Raw genomic sequence first — 25451 nt, 5'->3', positions numbered from 1 at the left:
CTCTTTAATCAGTCTCTCTTGCCAATAAGTTATACCCATCAGGATTAATTTAAGGAGGCTGCTTAATGAAGAAAGGAAAAAATAAGTTAGCTAAAATTACTGATTGACAAACACTTGGTAAATAGTTTATATAATGTAAAACCCTGTAAGATTGGTATTATCACTTTTGTTTCATAGATGAAAAAACTGCTCAAGATCACCCAGGTAATAAGTTGCAGAGCCATAATTCAAATGCAGTTCTGATTCTAAAGCACTTGTTTAAATCATGCAGAGATGGCAAATTTGTGATATGTGTGGTGCTGCTCCCTTTTTCTGAGCCTATGGTAGATATTAATAATAGATATCAATACTCTCGTTAATCTCAGAATTGACCTAAGAATCCTTCTCAAGTCAGGGTTCTAGCCACTTTTACCTGGAACTGGCCCCCAACATGAAGTCTATTTGCTGCTAATGGGCGGTGGGGTTTGGGATAAAGGAGGCTACATGGGACAGTGTCAGGAACTAAATGGAGGCAGATGTGAGACAATAATGCATAAAGGACAAACTAGGTTTGATTAGAAGGAAGACAAATGGCAGGGATATGGGGGATGATGAGAGAAGATGCCAAAATGGAACTGGAAGGCTATAGCTGGAGCTGGAAGGTGCTGGTTAGGGGAATATTTGACAGACATATCTTGACAGCCTAAAATACTGCTGAGGAAATCTTAAAGACTTGGATGCAAGCAAAGAAGGATAACGGACCTGATATGATTTTCCCTGGCTGTGGAGCCTGATAGGAAAAGGAAAAATGCATCAAGATGTTATGATGAATTTCACACCAAAAAGCAAACTGTCCAAAAACTCAAGTCCTGGAATAAAGCTGCATCTAAGAGAGTGAACACTGTGGAACTAAGATGAAGAAGAATTTTATTTTTCTATTATGTTAAGCCGTGTGACTTTGTTCAAGGATCTTCATTCAGGAAAACAGCACCACATGGGCCCAGGAGTCAAACAGATAAATAATTTAAGACCTGAATCCACAGCTTATTTGCCATATGACCTTGGGTACATTGTTTAACCTCCCTGAACCTTTTCAAATAGAGAGAACAGCAACTATTTCCCAAAGATTTTGTGAAGATTAACAAGATTACAAACATGAAGGAACAGGGGTATTGCCCAGTATACTGTTGGCACTCAATAAATGTGAGCACCTCCATTCTTTGATTTGTAAAATAAAGATAATAACACCTGATCTGCCTCTATTAGAGGACAGTGGTTCTCAAACTTTGATGTACAAAGAATCTCTTGGGATCCCTGTTCAACATGCCAATATCTATGCCCTATATCCACACAGTCTGTTTTGGTAGGTCTGGGCTGAAGTCTAAGAATCATGCTATATTTTTAAGAATCTCTCTAGGTGCTTTTAATTCAGGGGGATCATGACCACACCTTTGAAAGAATTTGATATTAGGAGCATCTGTAGAATAGGCCATTCTTGGAGGAGAAAATAGGGTTTTGAGGAAAAGTAGAAGAGGAAAGAGAGGGGAAAATAGAAGAAAGTGAGTGAGGAAGAATATCTCCCAAGAGAGCATATTTGAAGGCTCACCACATAAAGAGAAGCTTAGCACAAATCAGGCCAGTGAGTCCCAAATGAAGTAAGGAAAAGGGAAAGCTGGAGAAGATAAGAGTAAAGAACTGAGCAACAGCAAAGCATTCGTTGTAGAGCCTTGTCAGACATGGTAAGGAGATTTAATTTTGTTATAAGAGAAATGAAAAGCCATTAGAGTCTTTAGCAGTGACTGACATCATACACACACACACACACACACACACACACACACACACACACACACACACACACTAGCTGTACCCGGCCACGCATTGCTGTGGCTCAGGCTGGTTAAATGGAAAAGAAAGAAAAGAGAAAGTGCACATTTCTAATATGTTTAATTTCACAATGCTTGTGGGTATACAATATTTTTTGTTGTTCCATTGTCTGTGCAGATATAGAGATTGTCTGGTTTGCCAACTGTAGAACACGCAACATATAATTGTCCATGTGAGAAGCAATCTGTGTCTAGATCTAAACGGCACAATTGTAAAGACTGGCCCTGAGCTTTGTTGATGGTGATTGCAAACGCCAATCGAATTAGGAATTGCAATCTCTTAAATTGAAATGGCATATCCATTGGAATCATAGGAATGCAAGGAATGAGTACATCTTCACCTTTGAAAGGTCCTGTCAAGATTGTTGCTTCTACGATGTTGCTCATTAATTTTTTTACTGCAAGCCACATGCCGTTGCAAAGCTTTGGCTGGTTGATATTTCGCAACATGATAATTGGCACACCGATTTTCAATTGCAGTACGTGTGGTGGCATCCCTGGCAGATCGAGTGAATTCAAAAATTCTGTTGGATAATTAACCCCTTCATCTGCTTCCACAACAGTGTTGACGGACTTGTATGTGACTGCCTCGCTTTGAATGTTAGACTGAATAATATTGTTAAGTTCATAGACGTCTTTGTTCTTGGCTGCAAGAATAGCTCGTTCACTCAGCCAATCGTGATTCTTGTAATTGGTTTGAATATTGGGAAATACTTTTTCAACCAATTCTTCTTTTGACATCAATAAATTGCAGAAGTTATGAGGCAATGAAATTCGTGCTGAGGTCAGATCAACTGGCACATTTCTGGTCCCAATTTCCAGCAATTGATGTGAGAATATCTCAGCTGATCGATCGTTTTGCAGCTGGACACACATATTTGTAGTTAATTTTATCTACAATTTATAATTGTAAACAGAAACATTGAAATGGAATCGTAAAATATTTAGTATAGCGTGTTGCTTTTACGTCCAACAGATGGATGGCGCTGTTTTCCAAAAAAGCATGTTTTTACCTGTCACAGGTGTGACATTTATATAATAGTAGGTATAAAGGTATATAAAAACACGCGCGTATTCAAATGCAACGTTGTGTCAAAATTTCAAAGCAATCAGTGAAGAACTTTCAGAGATTTAAGATTTTGAACAAACGAACATTTGCATTTTTATTAATATATATATATATATATATATATATATAGATAGAGAGAGAGAGAGAGAGAGAGAGAGAGAGAGAGAGAGAGGTAATATGCAAATTAGGCTGGGACACCATAAAGGTCATGACCAGCTCAGGAGGAGGGGCCTGGCATGGGCCCAGAGCCTGAGAGAACAACAGACAGGGCAGCCCGTGCCTGGCCCTGTAGCCAGAGAGAACAACACACAGGGGGGCTGGCCCCCAGCCTCAGCCCCACGGCCATGGCACTGGGCTGCTGGAGCCGGAATGGAGACACAAACCCACAGTGGGGCTGGGTTCGATTCTGATCAAGGGCATATACCTAGGTTGCAGGCTCCTTCATGACCGGGGCCTAGATCACGGTTCATGCAGGAGGCAACCAATCAAAGTGTGCCTCTCACATTGATGTTTCTCTCTGTCTTTCCCTCTCTCTTCCACGCTATCTAAAAATCAATGGGAAAATATCCTCAGGTGAGGATAAAAAAAAAAGAAAGAAAGAAATGTCATATCCTGTGAAAGAGACATCTTGAAAATGCCTAAAGAAAGTTGTCATTTTTTTTCATGGGGAAGGGACTGGAGTCCATGTTGATGAAAACACCTTGGCGGCTGTGGCGGCCAGCAGTGGCAGCAGCAACAGCAGTGGGGTGATGGGGGTGGCGCCTTCCCCAGATCAGCCTGGTTGCCACCCACAGAGGGAGGCCAGACTGTGCCCGTAGGACATCCCCTGAGGGCTCCCGGACTGTGAGAGGAGGCAGGCTGAGCTGAGGGATGCCCCCCCAGTGCATGTATTTTGTGCACCGGGCCTCTAGTGTGAATTAGGTTATAAAAGATTTTCTGACAACTAAGTGGCAAATAGATTGGAGAGGATAAGAGTGGAAAGAAAAAAACAAAACAGTAATGAGGCCGTTGATGTGGCCCAGGTCTGAGTTCTCCAAACTGTAGTTCTTTTGTTGTTATCTGTTCTACTGCCATCCCTCACTTAAAGCAGGATGCATATTCCAAGTCAATGTGGTCCAAACATGTTAGTGAAACACCAGTTCTTCAAGATGGCCTCTGAAAATAAGACTCTGGTCAAATAAATTTAAGAAATTCTGCATGCTATATCCCCTTCTTGGAGATTCATAATGTAAACTAATGTATTAAAGGTTCTGGGAAGTGTTTCAGTAAATTTGTGTATCCCGATATTTCTCAAACTTACTTGACCATGGAACCTTTTATTCTCCCCACCTCCACATACTGTTAATAACCTGCAGAACTGATGTTCTCCAAGAGTACATTTAAGGAAATGCTACCATAAGTCATTCTAACCAAGAGTTAACTCCATGTACTTGGTTTCCGGGGCCTCCTCTTCATTTCTCTATTATTTCAATGATTTAGACAGTATTTTCTGACTCCACATTTTTACATGAGGACATCAGCTTTATATGTCTTATTTCTTCTCTTCATTTCTACCATCTATTTTCTGTCAACTGTTCCTTTACTGTTACATTATAAAGGGTGATAAAATTTTTACTCCTTTCTGTAACCATATTTTTCCCCTTGTTTCTGAGTCTGGATCTCCTATGAGCCAGTTGTTGGGTGTACTGAATTAATCCTCTATATCTGTAATATTTTATTTCAAATTTTCTAACTCTATCTAAGCTCCATGTATGAGTGATTTCCTTGATTTTTATCTTCCAATTTCTTAGTAGACTTTTTTTCTTTTAAAAGCATTTGGGAGATATAATTTAATACCATATAATCAACCCATTTAAGTATAAAATTGAACAGTTTTTATTGTATTTGAAGAGGTGTGCAACCATCAATATAATCTAATTCTAGAATGTTTAATTTCAAAAAGAAATCCCTATCCATGAGCAGTCACTCTCCATTAGCCCTAAGCAACTACTAATCTACTTTTTGTCCCTATAGATTTGCCTTTCCTGGACATCCTATATAATAAAGAGGTAATATGCAAATTAACCCTCATGCCCTCACAAGATGGATGCCTACGACCAGGCCGGAAGGGGGTTAGTGAGGAACAACCAAACGACTGAACAAGCAGGCTGCATGGGGCAACCAGGATGGTGGGGGGGCCATGAGGGATGACCAGCCCGGCAGGGGGGAGCAGTTGGTGGCAACCAGGCCAGTGGGGGCAGTAAGATACAATCAGGCTGGTGGGGGGGTGCAGTTGGGGGTGACCAGGCAAGCAGGGGGGGCAGTTGAGGGTGATTAGGCTGGCAGGGGTGGCTGTGAGGGGCAACTAGGCCAGTAGGGGGGGCAGTTGGGAGTGGCCAGGCCAGCAGGAGGAGCAGTTAGGGGTGACCAGGCTGGCAGGGAAGGGGCAGTTGGGGGTGACCTGGCCAGCAGTGGGGGGCAGTTAGGGGCAACCAGGCAAGGAGGCAGGTGAGCGATTAGGGGCCAGTGGTCCAGGATTGTGAGAATGTGAGAAGGATGTCCCAGATTGGAGAGGGTGCAGGCTGGGCTTAGGGGACCCCCCACACGTCCATGAATTTCATGCACCAGGCCTCTAGTTTCATATAAAGGGAATCATGCAATATGTAGCCTTCTTTCAGGTAGCATTATGTTTTCAAGGTTCATCCATGTTGTAACATGTATTGGTGTTTCATTTCTTTTTATTGTCAATTAAAAAGACAATGAATGTATATGTATATTCACTGTATGAATATACCACATTTTATTTATCCATTCATCAGTTAATGGACATTTGGGCTGTTTCTACTTTTTTGGCAATTATGAAAATGTCACTATGAATAATTGTATACAGGTAGTATGTGGATTTTTTTATTTACCGTGGGTATACACCTAGAAATGTAATTGCTGAATCATATAGTAACTCGGTTTAATTTTTTGAGTAATTGCCAGAGTTTTCTAAAGCTGTTGTACCATATTATATTCCCACCAGCAGTGTATGAGGGTTCCAATTTCTTCACATCCTTTCCAATATGTGTTCTTGTATGTCTTTTTACCTTAGCCGTCCTAGTGAATGGGAAGTGATATCTTATGATTTTTATTTATGTTTCCCTAATAACTAATGATATTGGACATCTATCTATTCATGTGCTTATTGGCCATATGTTTATATTCTTTGGAGAAATGTCTACTCAATTCCCTTTTGCTCATTTTAAAAACTAGGTTATCTTTTTATTGTTTAGTAAGAGTTCATTTTTAAAAACTCTTTATTGTTGAAAGTATTACATGTGTCCCCTTTACCCCCATTGACCTCTCCTAGCCCGCCCCTGCCCCTTCAAAGAGTTCTTTATATATATTCTGTAAACAAATCCCTTATCACTTATATGACTTGAAAATATTTTCTCCCATTCTGTGTGCCAGTTCACATTCTTGATGATGTCATTCAATGCACAAAAGTTATTAATTCTGTAAAGGTCCAATGAATCAATATTTTCTTTCATCATTTAAACTTTCAGTGTTGTATCTAATAAATCATTGTCTAACCTTTATGAGATATAATTTCAACAATTACATATTTAGTTTTTAAAATTTCTTATTGTTCTAATTGTACGTTTTTTCATGAAAGTAAGTTTTTACTCTAGAAGTACAATATCTTATTAAGAATACTAATCCCAGTTTTTATTTTTAAAGTTCTGATCCTGAGTTATAATCTTCTTGTGTCAATTTTTAAATTTATTTATCTTGGTTTTTCTCTTCCATGCTACTGGTTTCCTTGTGATCTTTGGCTATCAATTCATATTTAAAAATTGGGACTAATATTTTTCTCAGCTATTGAGTATGTGGGCTTTTAGATAAGCCTCTCTTTTCACTGGGATGTCTGTTTTTAAGGCAGAGTCTGTTGACCAATCCATTTCACTTTAGAGAGGGAGGAGGAGGATGCACAGACAGCCTTTGGCATGGGTATCCCACAATGCTTTATTCACTGTTTTATTTACTATGCAAGAGCAACTCCATCTTAACATACTAGGTTCATCCCCTGGCGATTCTTTCAGTTTCTTTGGTGAGGGCTTCTGAGCTCTGGTTTGGCATCTGCTTAGAGATAACAGACTGAGCTGTTTTTGCTCTATCTGGGCAGGGTAGGGCACTTAAAATGATGGAGGAAGAGTTGAGCTCTGTTTGTAGTCACTCTGCAGAAAGACTTTCATGTAAACCCCTTGACTTGGTCCTCCTTTCCCATTCCACCCTCTTCTGACTCAGAGCATATCTGCTAGGCAGATTAGCTATCTTTATTCAGAGCCCACATTCTCTGGGTTGCCATTTCCTTACTCTGCTTAATTGTTGACAGTCTTCCATCTGTTTAACTGTCTTAGTTAAAATGCTTTCAATGAATGTCTGCTTCTTGATACTACTGCATCACCAAAAATAGATTAGGTCCCTACTCTATAGCAGATATAGCAATAAACTCCAAGTAAATTAAAAGAGCTTAACATTAACAATTTAAAATGTCTATATGAAAAGGAAATAGTAACTTTATCCTAACTGTGTAAGGAAAGAAAAAGAAAAAGACTACTAATAAGAAAGTAAACAAGAATAGTTATAATAAAAATAAACTTTTGAAACAATAAAAACATGTTTCAAAGTAATAAAAAAGCAATAGGTTAAGATAAAATTGTCATTATATAGATGATGCATAAAAGTTTATAAAAGAAAAGCAGAGGAAATTGATATAACCCTAAAGAATAATTCTTCATGCCTTTAGATAAAAATCAATTACTAGGAAGAGCTGTTCCCCGAATGAGGAAATGAAAATAATAAAACAAGCATTTTATTAAGTATGTTCCATATTCCAGGCAACACGTTAGTCCCTGAAGATATAAAAGTGAAGATTCTATATCTGTCCTAGTGGAGTTTGTATCCTAACTGGAAAGACAATCCTATACCTACCTAAGTTAAAAAATTTAAAAATTAGTTTGGCTCTATAAAGTTAAAGCTAAACCATGATGATTTATATAAACCACCATAATATACAATGATTTAAAATGCTTCACAATCACATTTATGCATACTGCTTTTGGGTCATATGAATATAGAAACAGTTGTTGAATAAGACAGAATTTATTCAACAAGCACTTATAATACACCTATTGTATTCCTAGGTTCTGAGGCTACAAAATGAATAAAACATAGGCTGGGTCCTGATCCTAGTCCACAATCTAGTAGGGGAGGCAGACATATAAATAAATAAGTTATCATCAATTTGATAAGTGCTACAGCAGGAAAATAAACAAAGTACCATATAAGGACAGAGGAGGTGATAAAAAATCCTGCCTAAAAATGTCAGAGAGGATCTATTGGAAAGATGAAAAATTAGGGGACAGGGCGTTACTCTAAAGAAAATGTCACAAGATAAAAAGGTGCAAAGGGAAAAGGTATATGGCATCTGTCAAAATTTACATATATTTTTATGGCTAAGGGCACATTGTGCAAAGGGCATGGAGCTGCAGACTGCAAAATGAGGCAGGCACCTGATCCTGAAGCCCAGGGGGGACATGTGAAAGGGTTTGGATTTCAAGCAAGAGTGATTTGATCACGTGTTGGATTTTTTTTAAAAACCACTGAGAAATCGATGTGAAACAATTATTAGAGTCTAACACTAGATATATAGACACCATTCAGGGGAAAAAATGATAAGGCTTAAAATAAAGATGGAAAGAAGACAATATGAGTGATACTACGATGTTAGAAACAACAGAACTTAATAAGTAATTGATAGAATATATGAACAAAGGAGAGGAATGAATTTGAAATGGCCTCCCAGTCTGCGCCTGAGGCAAAAATGGTACTGTGTCGTTAACCAAACCTGGGGCAGGAGAAAGGAGACAACATAAGTATTTGGAAAATGTTCAGTTGTGTGTGTGTGTGTATGTGTATGTGTGTATGAATATATATATATATATATATATATATATATATATATATATATATATATATTAGAGGCCCGGTGCATGACATTCGTGCAATGGAGGGGAAGGGTTCCTCAGCGCAGCCTGCACCCTCTCGCAGTCCATGAGCAGGCCTAAGCCGGCAGGCGGACAGTGCCCAAGGGGTCCTTAGCACTGCTGTGGAGGTGGGAGAGGCTCCAGACACTGCTGCTGCACTCACCAGACATGAGCCCGGCTTCTGGCTGAGAGGCGCTCCCCATGTGGGAGCACACTGACCACCAGGGGGCAGCTCCTGCAGTGAGCATCTGCCCCCTAGTGGTCAGTGCGCTTCATAGTGACCATTCATTTGGCTGTTCAGTCGATTTGCATATTAGGGTTTTATTATATAGGATTTTTTTTTTCAAGAAAAATGATTTTAAGTATAACAATGTTACATGCAATAAACATTAATATTTCAAGAAAAATGGGTTTAAGTATAATATTACATGCAATAAAAATTAATATTTCAAGAAAAAAAAGACTTAAAAAAGTATTACCAAAACTGTACTAACATAGTGTATCATAAAAGTTGTAGGAAAAATTAAAAATCTGCAAATAACAGGATTACTTGTGTTATACTCTAAAATATTTTTTTCCTCTGGCTCTATTTTGGATCATCAGTTTATGCTGTTCATTATATTCCACAAGTGAGTGAGATCATGTGATATTTATCTTTCTCCAACTGGCTTATTTCACTTAGCTTAATGCTCTCCAGATCCATCCATGCTGCTGCAAATGGTAAGAGTTTCTCCTTTTTAGATGTACCATAGTTTTTTAATCCACTCATCTGCTGATAGGGATTTAGGCTATTTCCAAATCTTAGCTATTGTATATTGTGCTGCTATGAACATAGGGGTGCATATATCCTTTCTGATTGGTGTTTCTGGTTTCCTGGGCTATATTCCTAGAAGTGGGATTACTGGGTCAAATGGGAGTTTCATTTTTAACTTTTTGAGGAAACTCCATACTGTTCTCCACAGTGGCTGCACCAGTCTGCATTTCCACCAGCAGTGAAGGAGGGTTCCTTTTTCACTGCATCCTCACCAGCGCTTGTCTTTGGTGATTTGTTGATGACAGCTATTCTGACAGGTGTGAGATGGTACCTCATTGTCATTTTGATTTGCATCTCTTGGATGATTAGTGACTTTGAGCATATTTTCATATGTCTCTTGGCCTTCTGTAGGTCCTCTTTCGAAAAGTGTCTATTGAGGTCCATTGCCCATTTTTTGATTGGCTTGTTTATCTTCCTTTTGTTAAGTTGTATGAGTTCCCTGTAAATTTTGGAGATTGAACCCTTATTACAGATAACATTGGCAAATATGTTCTCCCATGCAGTGGGTTTTCTTGTTGTTTTGTGGATGGTTTCTTTTGTTGTACAGCAGCTTTTTATTTTGATGTAGTTCCATTTGTTTATTTTCTCCTTAGTTTCCATTGCATTAGGAGATGTATCAGTAAAGATATTGCTACGACATATGTCTGATATTTTTTTGCCTACGGATTCTTCTAAGATTTTTATGGTTTCCCATCTTACATTTAAGTCATTTATCCATTTTGAGTTTATTTTTGTGTTTGGTGTAAGTTGGTGGTCTAGTTTCATTTTTTTGCATGTATCTGTCCAATTTTCCCAACACCATTTATTGAAGAGACTATTTTGACTCCATTGTATGCTCTTGCCTCCTTTGTCAAATATTAATTGAGCAAAACGGCTTGGGTCAACTTCTGGGTTCTCTGTTCTGTTCCATTGGTCTATGTGTCTGTTCTTGTGCCAGTACCAGGCAGTTTTGAGAACAGTGGCTTTGTAATATAGCTTGATATCTGGTATTGTGATCTCTCCAACTTTGTTCTTCCTTCTCTGAATTGCTGTAGCTATTCGGGGTCTTTTTTTATTCCATATGCATTTTTGGAGAGAGTTAGTTTTAGGTCTGTGAAGTATTCCTTTGGTATCTTAATAGGGATTGCATTAAATCTATAGATTGCTTTGGGTAGTATGGATATTTTAATGATGTTGATTCTACCAATCCATGAACATGGTATATTCTTCCATTTGTATATGTCTTCCTCTATCTCTTTTTTCAATGTCCTGTAGTTTTCCAAGTACAGGTCTTTTACTTCCCTAGTTAAATTTATTCCTAGGTATCTTAACTTTTTTGTTGCAATGGTAAATGGGATTTTTTTTTTTTTAGTTTCTCTTTCTGTGAGTTCATAATTGGCATATAAAAAAGCCATAGATTTCTGGGTATTAATTTTGTATCCTACTATATTGCCAAATTCATTTATTAACTCTGCTTGTTTTCTGATGGAGTCTTTGGGGTTTTCTACGTACAATATCATGTCATCTGTGAATAATGACAGTTTTACTTCTTCTTTTCCAATTTGAATGCCTTTTATTTCTTCTTCTTGTCTGATCGCTATGGCTAGCACTTCCAGTACTATGTCAAACAGGAGTGGTGAAAGTGGGCAACCCTGTCTTGTTCCTGTTCTTAGGGGAAATGATTTTAGTTTTCACCCATTGAGTATGATGTTGGCTGTAGGTTTGTTGTATATGGCCTTTATCATGTTGAGATATGCTCCCTTTATTTCTACTTTGCTGAGAGTTTTTATAAAAAATGGGTGTTGGATTTTTTCAAATGCTTTTTCTGCATGTACCAATATTATCATGTGATTTCTGTCTTTCAATTTTTTTATGTGATGTATCACATTTATTGATTTGCAAATATTGTGCCAGCCTTGCATCCTTGGTATAAATCCCACTTGATCATGGTGTATGATCTTTTTATTATATTGCTGGATGAGATTTGCTAATATTTTGTTGGCGATTTTAGCTTCTATGTTCATCAGGGATATTGGCCTGTAATTATCTTTCTTTGTAGTGTCTTTATCTGGTTTTGGAATTAGGATAATACTGGCCTCATACAAAGAGTTTGGAAACGTTCCTTCCTCTTGGATTTTCTGAAATAGTTTGAGGTGTATAGGTGTTAGTTCTTCTGTGAATGTTGGTAAAACTCCCCTGTGAAGCCGTCAGAACCTGGGCTTTTGTTTGGTGGTAGTTTTTTGTTTTTTCACTGACACTCAATATATATTTTTTTTATTGTTTAAAGTTCTACATATGTCTCCTTTTTCCCCGCTTGACCCCTCCCCCTTGCCACTCCCACCTCTGAGGACAAGCCCCCACTGCCCCAGTGTCTGTGTCCATTGGTTATGCTAATATGCATGCATATAATTCCTTTGGTTGACCTCTAACCCCTCTTCCCTCCCCTGCCATTTGTCTCTGTATCTATTTTTGTTCATCAGTTTATATTGATCAATATATCCCATATTTGAGTGAGATCATGTGATATTTATCTTTCTCCAACTGGCTTATTTCGCTTAGCATAATGTTCTCCATTTCCATCCATTCTGTTGCAAATGGTAAAAGTTACTTCTTTATTATAGTGGCATAGTATTCCATTGTGTAGATGTACCACAGTTTTTTAATCCACTCATCTGCTGATGGGCACTTAGGCTGTTTTCAAATCTTAGCTATTGTAAATTGTGCTGCTATGAACATGGGGGTGCATATATCCTTTCTGATTGGTGTTTCTGGTTTCTAGGTGGGAGGTTTTTTTTTATTACTGCTTCTATTTCATCAGTTGTTATTGGCCTATTCAGGTTTTTATATTCTTCCTGATTCCGTTTTGGGAGATTGTATTTTTCTAGGAATTTGTCTATTTCATCCACATTGTCCAGCTTGTTGGCATATAGTTGTTCATAGTATTTTCTTACAATCCTTTGTATTTCTGTGGTGTCAGTGGTTACTCCTGTGTAACCACAGTGGTTATTCTCTGTGTTATTTATTTCTGCTCTAATCTTTATTCGTACCTTCCTTCTACTTACTCTGGGCTTTCCTTGTTGTCCTCTTTCTAGTTCTTTAAGTTGTAGGGTCAAATAGTTTTTGTTGATTTTTCTTGTTTTTTGAGGTAGGCCTGTGGTGCTATGAACTTCCCTCTCAGGACTGATTTTGCTGTGTCCCAGAGATTTTCGGTTGTTGTGTGTTCACTTTCATTTGTTTCCAGGAAGTTTTTTCTTTCTTGATCTCATTGGTAACCCATTCATTGTTTAATAACATGCTATTTATCCTCCATGTGGTTAAATGTTTTTGGGTGTTTTTACTGTAGTTGATTTCTAATTTCATTCCACTGTGATCTGAGAAAATGCTTGATGTGATTTCAATCTTCTTGAACTTGTAGTGACTTGTTTTGTGTCCTAACATGTGGTCTATCTTTGTGAATGATCCATGTGCGCTTGAGAAGAATGTATATTCTGCTGCATTGGGGTGAAATGTTCTATAAATGTCAATTAAATCCATCTGATCCAGTGTGTCCTTTAGAGTCTCTGTTTCTTTGTTAAGTTTGTCTGGAAGATCTATCCAGCGCAATCAGAGGGGTGTTAAAGTCCCTTACTATGACTGTATTGTTGTCATTCTCTCCATTAAAGTCTTCTGGAAGTTTTGTGTTTTGTTTTTTGTTTTTTTTTTAAATATATATTTAGGTGTTGCTATGTTGGGTGCATATATGTTTACCAGGGTTGTGTCCTCTTGTTGGATCAACCCCTTTAGTATTATGTAGTGACCTTTGTTGTCTCTTATAATGGCCTTCATTTTAAAGTCTATTTTGTCGGATATGAGTATTGCTACTCCTGCTTTTTTTTCTTTTCCATTTGCATGGAAAATTTTTTTCCATCCCTTCACTCTCATCCTGTGTATGTCTTTTGTTTTCAGGTGGGTCTCTTGTAGACAGAATATAGTTGGCTCGTTTTTGTATCCAATCTGCTACCCTACAACTTTTGATTGGAGCATTTAGTCTATTTACATTTAGGGTTATTACTGATAGGTACATATTTTTTGACATTATATTTCTGTATGGCTACGTTTCTCTCTCTGTTTCTTCTTCTCATTACAGCAATCTATTTAGCATTTCTTATAATGCTGGCTTGGTGGTGATGTATTCCTTTAGCCTTTTTTTTTTTGGTCAAGCTTTTTATTTGACCTTTTATTTTGAATGATAGCCTTGCTGGATATAGTAATCTTGGTCTCAAATCCTTGCTTTCCATTACCTTGAGAACTTCACACCAATCCCTTCTGGCTTGTAGAGTTTCTGATGAGAAATCAGGTGTCAGCCTTTAGGGAACTCCTTTGTAGTTAACAGTTTTCTTTTCTCTTGCTGCCTTTAAGATTCTCTCTTTGTCTTTAATTTTTGGCATTTTAATTATTATGTGTCTGGGCATGGGCCTGTTTGGGTCTTCTTGTTTGGGGTTCTCTGTACCTCCTGAACTTGTGTGACTTTTTCCATTACCAGGTTAGGGAAATTTTCTGCCATTATTTCTTCAAACACTTTCTCTATGCCTTTCTCCCTTTCTGCCTCTTCTGGCACACCTGCTATTCTAATATTGTTATGTTTCATGTTAAGCGGTCCTCCTATTTTTTAATTATTTTTTCTTTTTGGTTCTCTGATTGAGTGATGTTTTTAACTCTGTCTTCTAATTCACTGATTTGATCCTCAGCTTCCCCTAATCTGCTGTGTATTCCTTCCAATGTGTTCTTTATTTGTATTATGTCATTCTTTATCTCAGACTGTTCTTTTTTCATAATTACTATATCTTTTTTCACACTGTTGAGCATCTTTACCATCAATACTCTGAACTCTGTTTCAGATAAATGTCTTATCTCTGCTTCATTTATTTCTTCTTCTGGAGAATTCTCTGGTTCTTTCATTTGGGGGTTGTTTCTTTGTCTCCTCATTTTGGCTTTCTGTTTGGGTTTGTGTCTATGTATTACACCTCTACACCTCTCAGTCTCTAATGCAGGGCAGTGTTAAAGGCCATTTTTGACTAATTAGATCAGGCAGAGAATCATAGCCTCCAGAGACTGCCTTGGCCTACAGACTGATAGTATTCTGACTTGAATTGCCCCCCAGGCAATCGTCTTCAGGTATGGCAAGAGTTTTTTTTTTTCTCAACAGGGTGGGGCAGTTGCTACTCCCTGGAGGCTAATTGTTATTTTTAATCTCTTAAGTAGCCTCTGGGCAAGGTGTTTTTCAATAGGGTGTGTCAACTGTCTTCCCCCCAGTTAAGGTAGATGTCTATGTGGGAAAGATGTTCTCTGCTGCATGAGAGAATGACTCAGCCCAGGAAACTTGGGGTGTCTGCCTTCTGAGCCCTATCCCTCGAGTCCCCAGTCCTGGCTTCTGTCCTCACAGCTTCAGTCCACTTAAGCCTCCTTCTGCCAGAGCACAAGGTGGATGGCTCCACAGGGAACTTTGTACTTTGGCCCTTTAAGAGGGTGCCTGAATTTTCAGCTGTTATTCTCTGGCAGAGAGCACCCTGCTGCTTTTCACAGCCAGATGTTATATGGGTACCCTCCACTGTTTTGGTGCTCTCTGCTGGGGGGCCCAGCTTGGGGATTAGATCCCAGAGTTCTCAGTGGCAACCCCCCACAGCTGAGATATCTCTTCGGGACTCAGTTGCTATCTGTGGGTGCCCGGCCAGCCCTTTAGTGCTTCTGCCCCTCCTACCAGTTTCTATGCAGTCTCCACTTTCAGTCCTCGGGTGTCAGGGTTCTCTCCTGTGAGTTTTCTGTTGATTATTCAGGAAGTTTTTCTGTATTTTAGTTGTAATACCAGTTTGTTTCTGTGAGCATGTCCATGCAGCATCCACTTACTCTGCCACCATTTTTAATCTCCCAGTTGTTTTTATAGTTAACAGAATTCAAATTTAAACAACCATGAGGAGTCTTGCATCAATTAAAATAGAGTAAATGAATAAAAAGACAATATTCATTGCTGTGGGGTATTGGGGAAAAAGATTCACTAATACATTACTGCCCAGCAACCTGGTAAAATTGTTCTGAAAAATAAAATCTGGCAACAAATATAAGAACCATAAAAATTATCACATACATACTTCGATCCAGAAACCCAACTTTTTGGAATACAGCCCAAGGATGTAATTCAAAAGAAATAAAAAACCTATTTGTATAAAGATGTTTATAGCTGTGCTATATATTACAGACAAAAACTGGAAGCAGTCCAAATGCCCAAAAGCCAGGGAAAGCTTTGGTACATTAATGCAATAGAATATTTTATTGCTATTAAGAATGACAAATATGAGAACTATGTAGAAATAAAGAAAGGGCAATATAAAGCAATGAGTAAAACATGCAGAACTCAAAATGATACATATACAATGATCGCAACTATGTAAAATTATATCTGTATAACCAGGAGAACTGGAAAAGACTACAGAGCTGATAATTTAGAGTGCTGACATTTTTGTTATTGTTGGTTGAGTTGCTAGGAATGTTTATGTATTTCAAGTTATATTTCACTGTTTACTTAGTACATATACATTAAGAAAGACAAATCTCCATTTCTTCCTGGCATATAAAGCACTGGGACCTTTCCTTGCCCTAAGTAATTTTCTCTATCTCCTGAGTCCTGTTAGTTTTTAGAAGTATAGGGAGGTGAACCCCACCACTTGCTACCACAGCATCCAGTTACATGTTCATTTCTTTTATCTGTCACTTACTATTGTATCCAAATTTCTTGACTTATTCATAACAAACCAGCATCTATCTATGTGCTCACATTTACAGTATGTACACAAACTAGAACGCCCTAACTACACCTATGTACTGGGTAGAAGTATCTCCTCAGTATGACTTTTTAACCTCTGGCATGGAGATATATTTGTTTCTTACCTTCTGTTACCCTGATGGGATTACCCCTCCATTTAATGAAGGCCAATTTTTCTGGCCTCCATTTCTTCTAGCCTTGAAGGACTTCTCACTTTGTTTTACGTCTTCAGTCTGGCTCTTCTCTCCTGCATGAGTCTCATCAACACACAAACCTGTCCTACTGTCTCCCAGAAGAAAAATGCCATCACTTTCCTTGACTCCCACATCTTCCTTAGTTTTTCTGCCTCCTTCATAGTAAAAACTCTGTTAAGGATTACTGTCCATATTATGGTTTCCAATCTTTCACACACACACACCATTTACTCTTCAAACTATTGTGATCTGCCTCCTGTTCTCACCACTCCACTGAACTTTGTGATCCAAAGTCACCAAAAACATGCATGTTGCCCAATCCATTGGTACTTTTCTATCTTCCTGTTACTTGACCTCTTGGCCTCCTAGCAGCACTCCCTCTGTATTTAAAACTCTCTTTTCTTGGTTCCTGTGACATCTTAATCTCTCCCATTTTTCTTACTTCTGAGGTCATTCCTCTTTTCTCCCTCTAAATATGAGAGTTCCTCTGGCCTCTCCTTACCCTCTGTCTCTTCTCTTTCCACATTCTCTCTAACTGATCTCCTCTATTCCCACAGCCTTATATCCTATTTGCATTTTAATGACCCCCAGAATTAATATTGCTAGCAGAGATCTTGATCCCTTGACTCATTCAATGATATATTTGACATCTTATTTAGATTCAAACATAATAAATGTAACATGAAAACTAAAGTCATGATTTTCTTCCTAGACTAGTCCTCCAGTCTTCCCATCTCTGTAAATGACAATACCACTCACCCAGTTGCTTGAATATTCTTATGTCATATCACTATACATTTATCCAATATATCAAGACTTTTGGATTCTACCTCCAATAATATATTCCCTTGCCACCATCTTAGTCCAGGTTCCCATCATTCTTCCTTTCTGTACTACAGTGGCCTTCTCACTGCTTCCTCTCCAACCTATTTTTCCATCGAGTAAACATAGCATACTTTTTGCATAACAAGTCAAATTATTTCTCTCCCCAGCTTAATAACATTCAGCATCTTTCCCATTGTACTTAGAAGAAATTCCAAGTCCTTCACTATGCCTATAAGTTTCTATCTATATAATATGACACCTACTCACTTCTCTAGCTATGCCTTTCTTTAGCCAACCTGGCCCTTTTTTCATCCTCCGGGTCTTTGCATATGCTTTTCTTTTTCCCAAGAACACAGATACTGTTCAGTTTAAACTTTATCTAGTTAACACCTACCTATCATTTAAATTACACCAAATATCTCTCTTCCTCTTACATGTGGTTTCATTAAGGAAATCCTTCCATGACCTCCTGCTCCATCAAATCCCAGCCCTTAGAGTCATTTATAGTACCATGTACCTTTACTTGGTATTATCTTAATTTTAAGATCAATTGATTAATGTCTATGTTTCTCCTACCATATTATATACTCTGTGAAGGTAAAGAAAGTATCTGTTTTTGTTTATTATTACATACCCAGCTCCTGACATGGTACTAGGCACATATCATTTACTCAAGAAACTTTTCCAGAATGAATGAATAATTAATTAGGGTTCTGGTACTGAGAGGACACTGTCATCCCATGAAAATACATTAATCAAATCCTTAAAAAAAGATAATCCAAAAGTATAACTGCATGGACATAAATGATAGAGTTATTGGCTTTGTTTGATTATGTATTCCCTCCCCAATCCTACCACCTTCTGTTGACTGTGGAAGGTCTAGAGACATGAAAAGTTATTACACTGTTTGATGGAGAATCCCTGATTTAGAGTGGGGGAAATCATGGAAAAAATCTCTCTGTCCTTCCTAAGAACAAAATAACTAGAAAAAATACAAACACATTAATTAATTACATTTAATAAATAATGTTATAAGAACTGCTAAATAATCTGACGTACCCATCTAGGAGGGCGATGACATTCTTTCTGGGCCGCCCAATATTAGGGCCATACAAGCTGGCTCTTGAGTAAATCCGGATGGGCTGCAATAGACTTTTCAGCTGGATGTAATCCTTTCCCAACTGGCTGCCATTTACTGCCCGGCCATGCATAGTCCGATAGTTATTTGGCTCTAGATTAAAAGAAGACATGCAAGTCAGGGTTGAGAAGGGTAAAGCTCTGCCAACCCTTTGCTGTTCACGATCTCTCTGCCTTTTACTTAACACTGTGAATGAAATAACCAAAGAAGATGTGAGCTAGCTTAACTTGAGGAACCCCTGCAACAAAAAAGTCAAATGCCATCTTACTATTCTATTAATTTTCAAACTAATCTTCATAAAAGATCACCTAATCTACAACAGAGAGACCATACTGATTTTCAGGTGATATTTTATAATGAGTGATACACTGGGTTGAACAGTATTCCACAAAATTTATGTCTACCTGAAACTTCAGAATGTGATCTTATTTGGAAATAGGATCTTAGAAGATGCAATTAGTTAAGATGAAGTAATATGGGATCAGGGTATGTCTTAAACCCAATAACCAATCCTATATAATAAAAGGCTAATATGCAAATCGACCAAACGATGGAATGACTGGTCTCTATGGCATGCACTGACTACCAGGGGGCAGATGCTCAATGCAGGAGCTGCCCCCTGGTGGTCAGTGTGCTCCCATGGGGGGTGGGGGGGTACTGCTCAGCCAGAAGGCGGGCTCATGGCTGGCGAGCACAGTGGTGGTGGCAGGAGCCTCTCCCACCTCTGCAGCAGTGCTAAGAACCCCTCAGGGGATGTCCTAAGTGGGCAGTCGGACATTCCCCGAGGGGTTCTGGACTGCGAGAGGGCGCAGGCGGGGCTGAGGAACCGCCCCTGCCCCCAAGTGCACGAATGTCGGGCATCGGGCCTCTAGGATCTTTATAAAAGAAAGGAGAGGGAGATTCAGGTACACAAACACACAGGGAAGAAGGCCACAGGTCAATGGAAGCAAAGATTGGAGAGATGCTGCTGTGCCAAAGCCAGCTGGCGTCTACCAGGAGCTAGGAGAGAGGAATGGAGTAGATTCTTCCTCTGAGCCTCCAGAGGGAATCAACCCTGGCAGTTCTTTGATTTCAAACTTCTGGTCTCTTGAACTGAGAGAGAATAAATTCTGTTGTTTCATACCACAAAACTCATTATATTTTGTTATGAGAAGCCTAGGAAATGAATATAAATGATAAAAAAGGAAAGTTCATAAATATGGTTATTATACCAAAAAGTTAGAAAAATGTAATGTTTAATAATAACAAAATAGCTAAATGAAATAATTTAGGGCAAAACTCCCTCTCCCAGTTTTTCTTAACTTGGTAGTTCTAAAGGGCAAGGAAAGTTCTAAATCCAGCAGCTCCACTGCTAGAGGGAGCTAATTTGATTTGGAATGAAGTACATGCTCTAAGAAGACTAACTTGAGGTTTTGATACTGATAGGGGAAAGATATAAACCAGCACACTTACAAGAAATTTAACAGGATATTTGGGGAATAAGACAGTCAAAGTGGGCCTTGATAAGCTCACAGATACTCCTCGTAGTCTGGAAGGCTGTGCATGCTCAAGAGAGACTGGAGAGGGCACTAGCTATCTATGCATTTGTAGATGAGTGTGAAACCTAGTACACTCATAAAGGAGACATGAGAAGGCACGTCAGAAAGTAAAAGTTAGTCAAACTTGTAAATTGCCTAAATTTTTATTGTGTTCCCCAACCCACATACAGATCCACTGGCAAAGGATGGAAGCCTTACTGGCTCAATTAAGCATAACCTCTGATCAATCATAGTCTCACCATTAGCCTATGTTGACTAAGGGAAACCCCTAGGAAGCTGGCCTTAAAAATAAAAAAATAATTTAAAAATAAAAATTTAAGAGATATTAGCAGTTACATAACGCAAGGGAGGCAGATTCTACAGAACTAGTGCAAACAAACAAAAAGCAAAAGCAAAAATAACCTCTGAGAAGGAGGATTTGGAATTCAGGGTTGTGCTAACCTACCTGTAAGTATAGTTTCAACAACAACAAAACAAATTATGAGATGCAAAGATATAGGAAAGTATGAACATATCAAGAAAAAAAAGCAGCAAATAGAAACTCTTTCTTGGGGGGGCCCCAATGTTAGACTTAGCAGATAAGAACTTCAAAACTGTATTATAAATATGTTCAAAGAACTACATTATAATAGTTGCAGCAGGCTTCTCAGAGCCTTTTTTGAAATTTATGTTTATTGTTAAAAGTATTATAGATGTCCCCTTTACCCCCATTGCCCCTCTCCACCTTTGAGAGGTGCATATACTATAGAGCAGTCCCCAAATATATTTGAATTTTATAAAGGTTATCTTGTAGGACCAGTGTTCCATAGAACACACCCTATAAAATGCAGCTCAGACTGTGCAGACAGGTTGTATCTGACTTAGCTTCAATTTGTTAGTTATGAATCACTGATGACATTTTCTCCATATGTGGAATGAGTTAACTAGCGATAACTATATATGCAAATGGCGTGGATTCACTAAATCTACTGCCCTTCACTATTTGGTCTTTTACTATTTTCAACGCAGTGGCCAAAAATCTCAAGTGTTTTCAGGCCCATACACTAGAGATGGTCTAATTGAGAGCATATCTGAGGACAACTTATTTTTTTACACTTTATCTTGTCAATTAAAGCAAATAACAACCTTACTTACCATTACCCAATTCCCAAGAAATGTTGTACTTTTTGCTGGCGCTGTACTTTAATAGGCTCAGGGCACTAGAACTGTTCCAGGAGTTATTGGGATTACGACGCATTGCGTTTAGAGCAAATATCAGGTGGAGTCCAGAGCAATCAGCAAAGTTATAAAGTTTGTCTAGAGACCTGGCTGGGAAAAAGCAGAGAAAGGCTTGTAACTTTCAAATCATCATTCCAACAAAAGGAAAATATTAGCTACTACAAAAAGCCTTTCTATGAGTTTCCTAATAGAAATTACACAGAGAGGCTTCTAAAAGCTACTATTACCTTTTGGTTCAGTATACATTTCAAGGTGATTTTAGAAAGCAGCATACACAATTGTAGATACCATGAAAAGAAGAAATATCACCCAAGGATATTGTGAAAGGGTATGATAGGAGGTAGGACAGATACTATGCTCAGTGGGCCATGGGGTTTAACCCTGTTCTGAGCAGAGGACTCTGACCTTCTCTGTCCTTGGGCAATTCCAGAGATTCCCTGGAAGGATACATAGGAAAGTAAAAGTCATCCTAACACCAAAATAATCGCTGTTGAATTGAAAACTGACTTAAATAATCCTCTACTTTACAATACCCTCGGCTCACTAGTAAGATCAATGATGTTTTCAATTTCTCCAATATAATTCAAACCCAATACATATCTATTGGAAATTCAAGTTACAAATCTAAACAAAAAAAGTAGAATTGCATGAGATTAAAGAAAAAGTCTGCTCAGATCACATAAAAATCCACTAACTTATAAGGATTTAGAGCAATTAGATCAGTAACTGAACAAGAGAAAACTCACAAGGATGATAATTAAGTAGGTTGCTCATAAAATAATTTGAACATTAAAAGGTAAAGAGAGGTCTATTTTGATGTCTTTTAATATTTATGATTGTGTCACAAAAGTTAAATTATTTTGTCAGAAAAATACCATTCAATTAAATAATATTTTTTTCATTCAAATTATCAATAGTTGCAACACAGCTTATACTTTGTTGGGTAAACAATGAAATACTTATTTTCATAATTTTTTGTTTCATTTATAAACTAAAATCCCAATCGAACTTTTGCATAAAAAATTAACATAAATGACTGATACTCTTTTTCGGTAGATTGATTCCCTTTAAATGGTCTTTTTGTAGAACTACAGTAGGTCATCAAGAAAATTATTTTGTTCGATGTTGTTTTGTTATAACATTGATGAGATGCCATAGGCACTTAACTCTTGTTTATATAAATTAGCCTATGGTAAAACTGGTTTCGTTATATGTAGTTTCACTTAAAGACACAGAACCTATCAGTGACTAAGTGAGGACTTACTGTAATTACCTCCATATAATGAGGATTTCCTGTGTTTGTTTCATGTATATTAGCAAAACAAATATATAGCAAACACAAAAACATATCAAACCTGTAATTTCATGGACTTGATGGTTTTAAGACAAGGCAGAAGGTATTTACCAAAAAAAAAAAAAAAGTGTGAATGAAAAGTGTGAAGAAATAACAATATTAGATGGTTTCCTTAATATGACCAAATTGAGAACTAGAGTTCTAGAAATTTTGGAAATGCTTTGCTGAGGATAAATTGAAGTCCAGCCTCCTTCATGAAGTCATTCCTGAGCACACCAACCTCATCTGAGTGCCCAGTGACATCTCCTGTGACATTGTCTTACCTTGGGATTTGCCTCTTGATTTTCTCATTTCCCTAGAATAAATGGCTTATTTCCCAGTTACACTGTTAAGTTACTAAAGGCTAATTCTGTATCTCCTTTTTTCCTTCACAGCATCTATCAGAGAGCAATTTCCTGCCTCAAAATTATGCTGAAGAGTTCTTACAACCCAAATCCTTTTAGTTGCAAGTACCAAGTCTAGTAAGAAACTGAAAGGTCCCAAAGAGAGATCTAATAAGTATTATTGCTAGCTCAAGAGATATATCTAGAATTTATTAGAAAATTACATGTTTGAATGGAGAGCATTTAGTAAATGCTAATCTTTGTTGCAACATCTGCTGTAAGGTCCCATATTTAAGCAAGCCCATACTTAAAGATGAGTTTCTACTCTCTCCACCAGATGGTGCCAATGCCTCTATGTCCTATGGTCAGGTTTCCTGGCTTCTCATATGAATACTAGAGGCCTGGTGCATGAAATTCATGCACTCGGAGGGGCGGGATTCCTCAGCCTGGCCTGTGCCCTCTCGCAGTCTGGGAGCCCTCAGTGGATGTCTAACTGATGGCTGAGTTCACCAGCAGTGAGCCTGGCTTCTGGCTGAGCAGCACTCCCCCTGTAGGAGCACACTGACCACCAGGGGGCAACTCCTGCATTAAGCGTCTGCCCCCTGTTGGTTAGTGAACGTCATAGTGACTGGTTGGTCCGCCATTAGGCCGAAACCAGCTCTCTGACATTCCCCAAGGGGTCCTGGATTGAGAGAGGATGCAGGCCAGGCCGAGGGACCCCACCGGTGCACGATTGTGGCCAGGGAGGGATGTGCCTGGACCCCCAGCAGCAAGCTCACCCACTGGTTAGAGCGTTTGCCCCCTGGTAGTCAGGGCATGTCATAACGACTGGTCAACTGGTCGGCTGTCTCACCCCTGGTGGTCAGTGTATGTTATAGCAAGCGGTTGAGCGGCCTTAGCATATCATTAACATATTACGCTTTGATTGGTTGAATGGCGACTGGATGACCGGACACTTAGCATATTAGGCTTTTATTATATAGGATTATTCTAAGGAGCATTGACTAATGATGTGTTGAGTAAGTTTGGGTTCTACTTGGGCTTCCTTAGAGTTTTATCAAGATAAGTCATTAAAATTTAAGAACTTACTACCCAGTAAGTCATTCCAGTATTAACCCCAACCCCTAAACAGGTTCATTTCCACTACATTTTGCTCAGTTGGGTTGGGAGTGGGGTTGGGGCAGCTGTCTCAGAGGAATGACTTCAAAGCATCAACTAAGTTCTGCTCAAGTGTGACTGATCTCTACATTTTGTTGTTCATGTGATTTTATAATCTCTTCATATTCTCATGTGCTCACAATTGGAATAAACTGATACTTCTCTATTGTACTCAGCATCAATTTCCCCTTTTGGAGTCACTGGCAGTGTTCTCCAAGAGCTAAGGAACAGGATTATGTGTCCAAGTCCTTAGCCACATAAAAAACAAAACAAAAAAACAAAACCAGCATTTTTATTTTTAAAAAAATCACAAAGGGGTTTGCCTTTTTTTCCATTTTAGAAATGAATAAAACAAATACACCATGTTTTCTCTGTGAAACCTGCCTGTGCTTGGTGAAGAATTTCTCAAACACTAGTTTGATCAACTTTGGACCACATTAGAACACCCCATCATTCCTCCATAAGCACATTATTCCTTGGCTCCCTGCTGTCCTAAGCTTTTAATCATTTCCTGGAATATCCTTCTTTCTCTTTTTTTCATTCTTCATAGCCTAGATCAGTGATGGCGAACCTTTTGAGCTCGGCGTGTCAGCATTTTGAAAAACCCTAACTTAACTCTGGTGCCATGTCACATATAGAAATTTTTTGATATTTGCAACCATAGTAAAACAAAGACTTATATTTTTGATATTTATTTTATATACTTAAATGTCATTTAACAAAGAAAAATCAACCAAAAAAATGAGTTTGCGTGTCACCTCTGACACGCGTGTCATAGGTTCATCATCACTGGCCTAGATCAATGGTCTCATCTGTGCGAGGTCTTCCCTGACTCCTTAAGGTAGAGACACTGGGACTTCCTCTCCTCTGATCTCTCCTAACTATTAATCAACTCCTGTATCAGCAATAGCTAACCATGCTATCATTGTTTAGCTCTGTTTTCTGCTCTAATGGCAGACTGGAGCAATTCCCAATGAGAAGGTACCTTGTCTGCCTTTTTAGCATCCATTTCAGTGTCTGATACACAATAAGCTTTGACAAATGTAACTCATACAGTTGTTCTTTAGGCCCATTCAATGCCACTTCGAGACAATCTGTCTGCACCCTAAACATTCAACCTCAATTATCATTATTCATTGTAGCAAATTCCCTCTAGATGATGTCTG

At 38.4% G+C, this 25451-nt stretch overlaps 1 protein-coding gene across 1 annotated transcript in view; it reads right to left on the bottom strand.

Annotated features, from left to right (window-relative positions):
- Positions 1-25451, bottom strand: part of HPSE2 (heparanase 2 (inactive)) — a 531613-nt gene that overhangs the window by 184433 nt on the left and 321729 nt on the right. Inside the window, exons 4-5 of the mRNA XM_036336390.1 lie at positions 21367-21540; positions 18616-18787 (exon numbers count right to left, since the gene is read on the bottom strand). Of these exons, the coding sequence (XP_036192283.1) occupies positions 18616-18787; positions 21367-21540 (346 nt within the window). The remainder of the gene's footprint in view (positions 1-18615; positions 18788-21366; positions 21541-25451) is intronic.

Source organism: Myotis myotis, unplaced genomic scaffold (assembly GCF_014108235.1).
Source record: "Myotis myotis isolate mMyoMyo1 unplaced genomic scaffold, mMyoMyo1.p scaffold_m19_p_15, whole genome shotgun sequence".
NCBI lineage: Eukaryota > Metazoa > Chordata > Mammalia > Chiroptera > Vespertilionidae > Myotis > Myotis myotis.
This window is presented reverse-complemented; position numbering and strand designations above follow the sequence as displayed.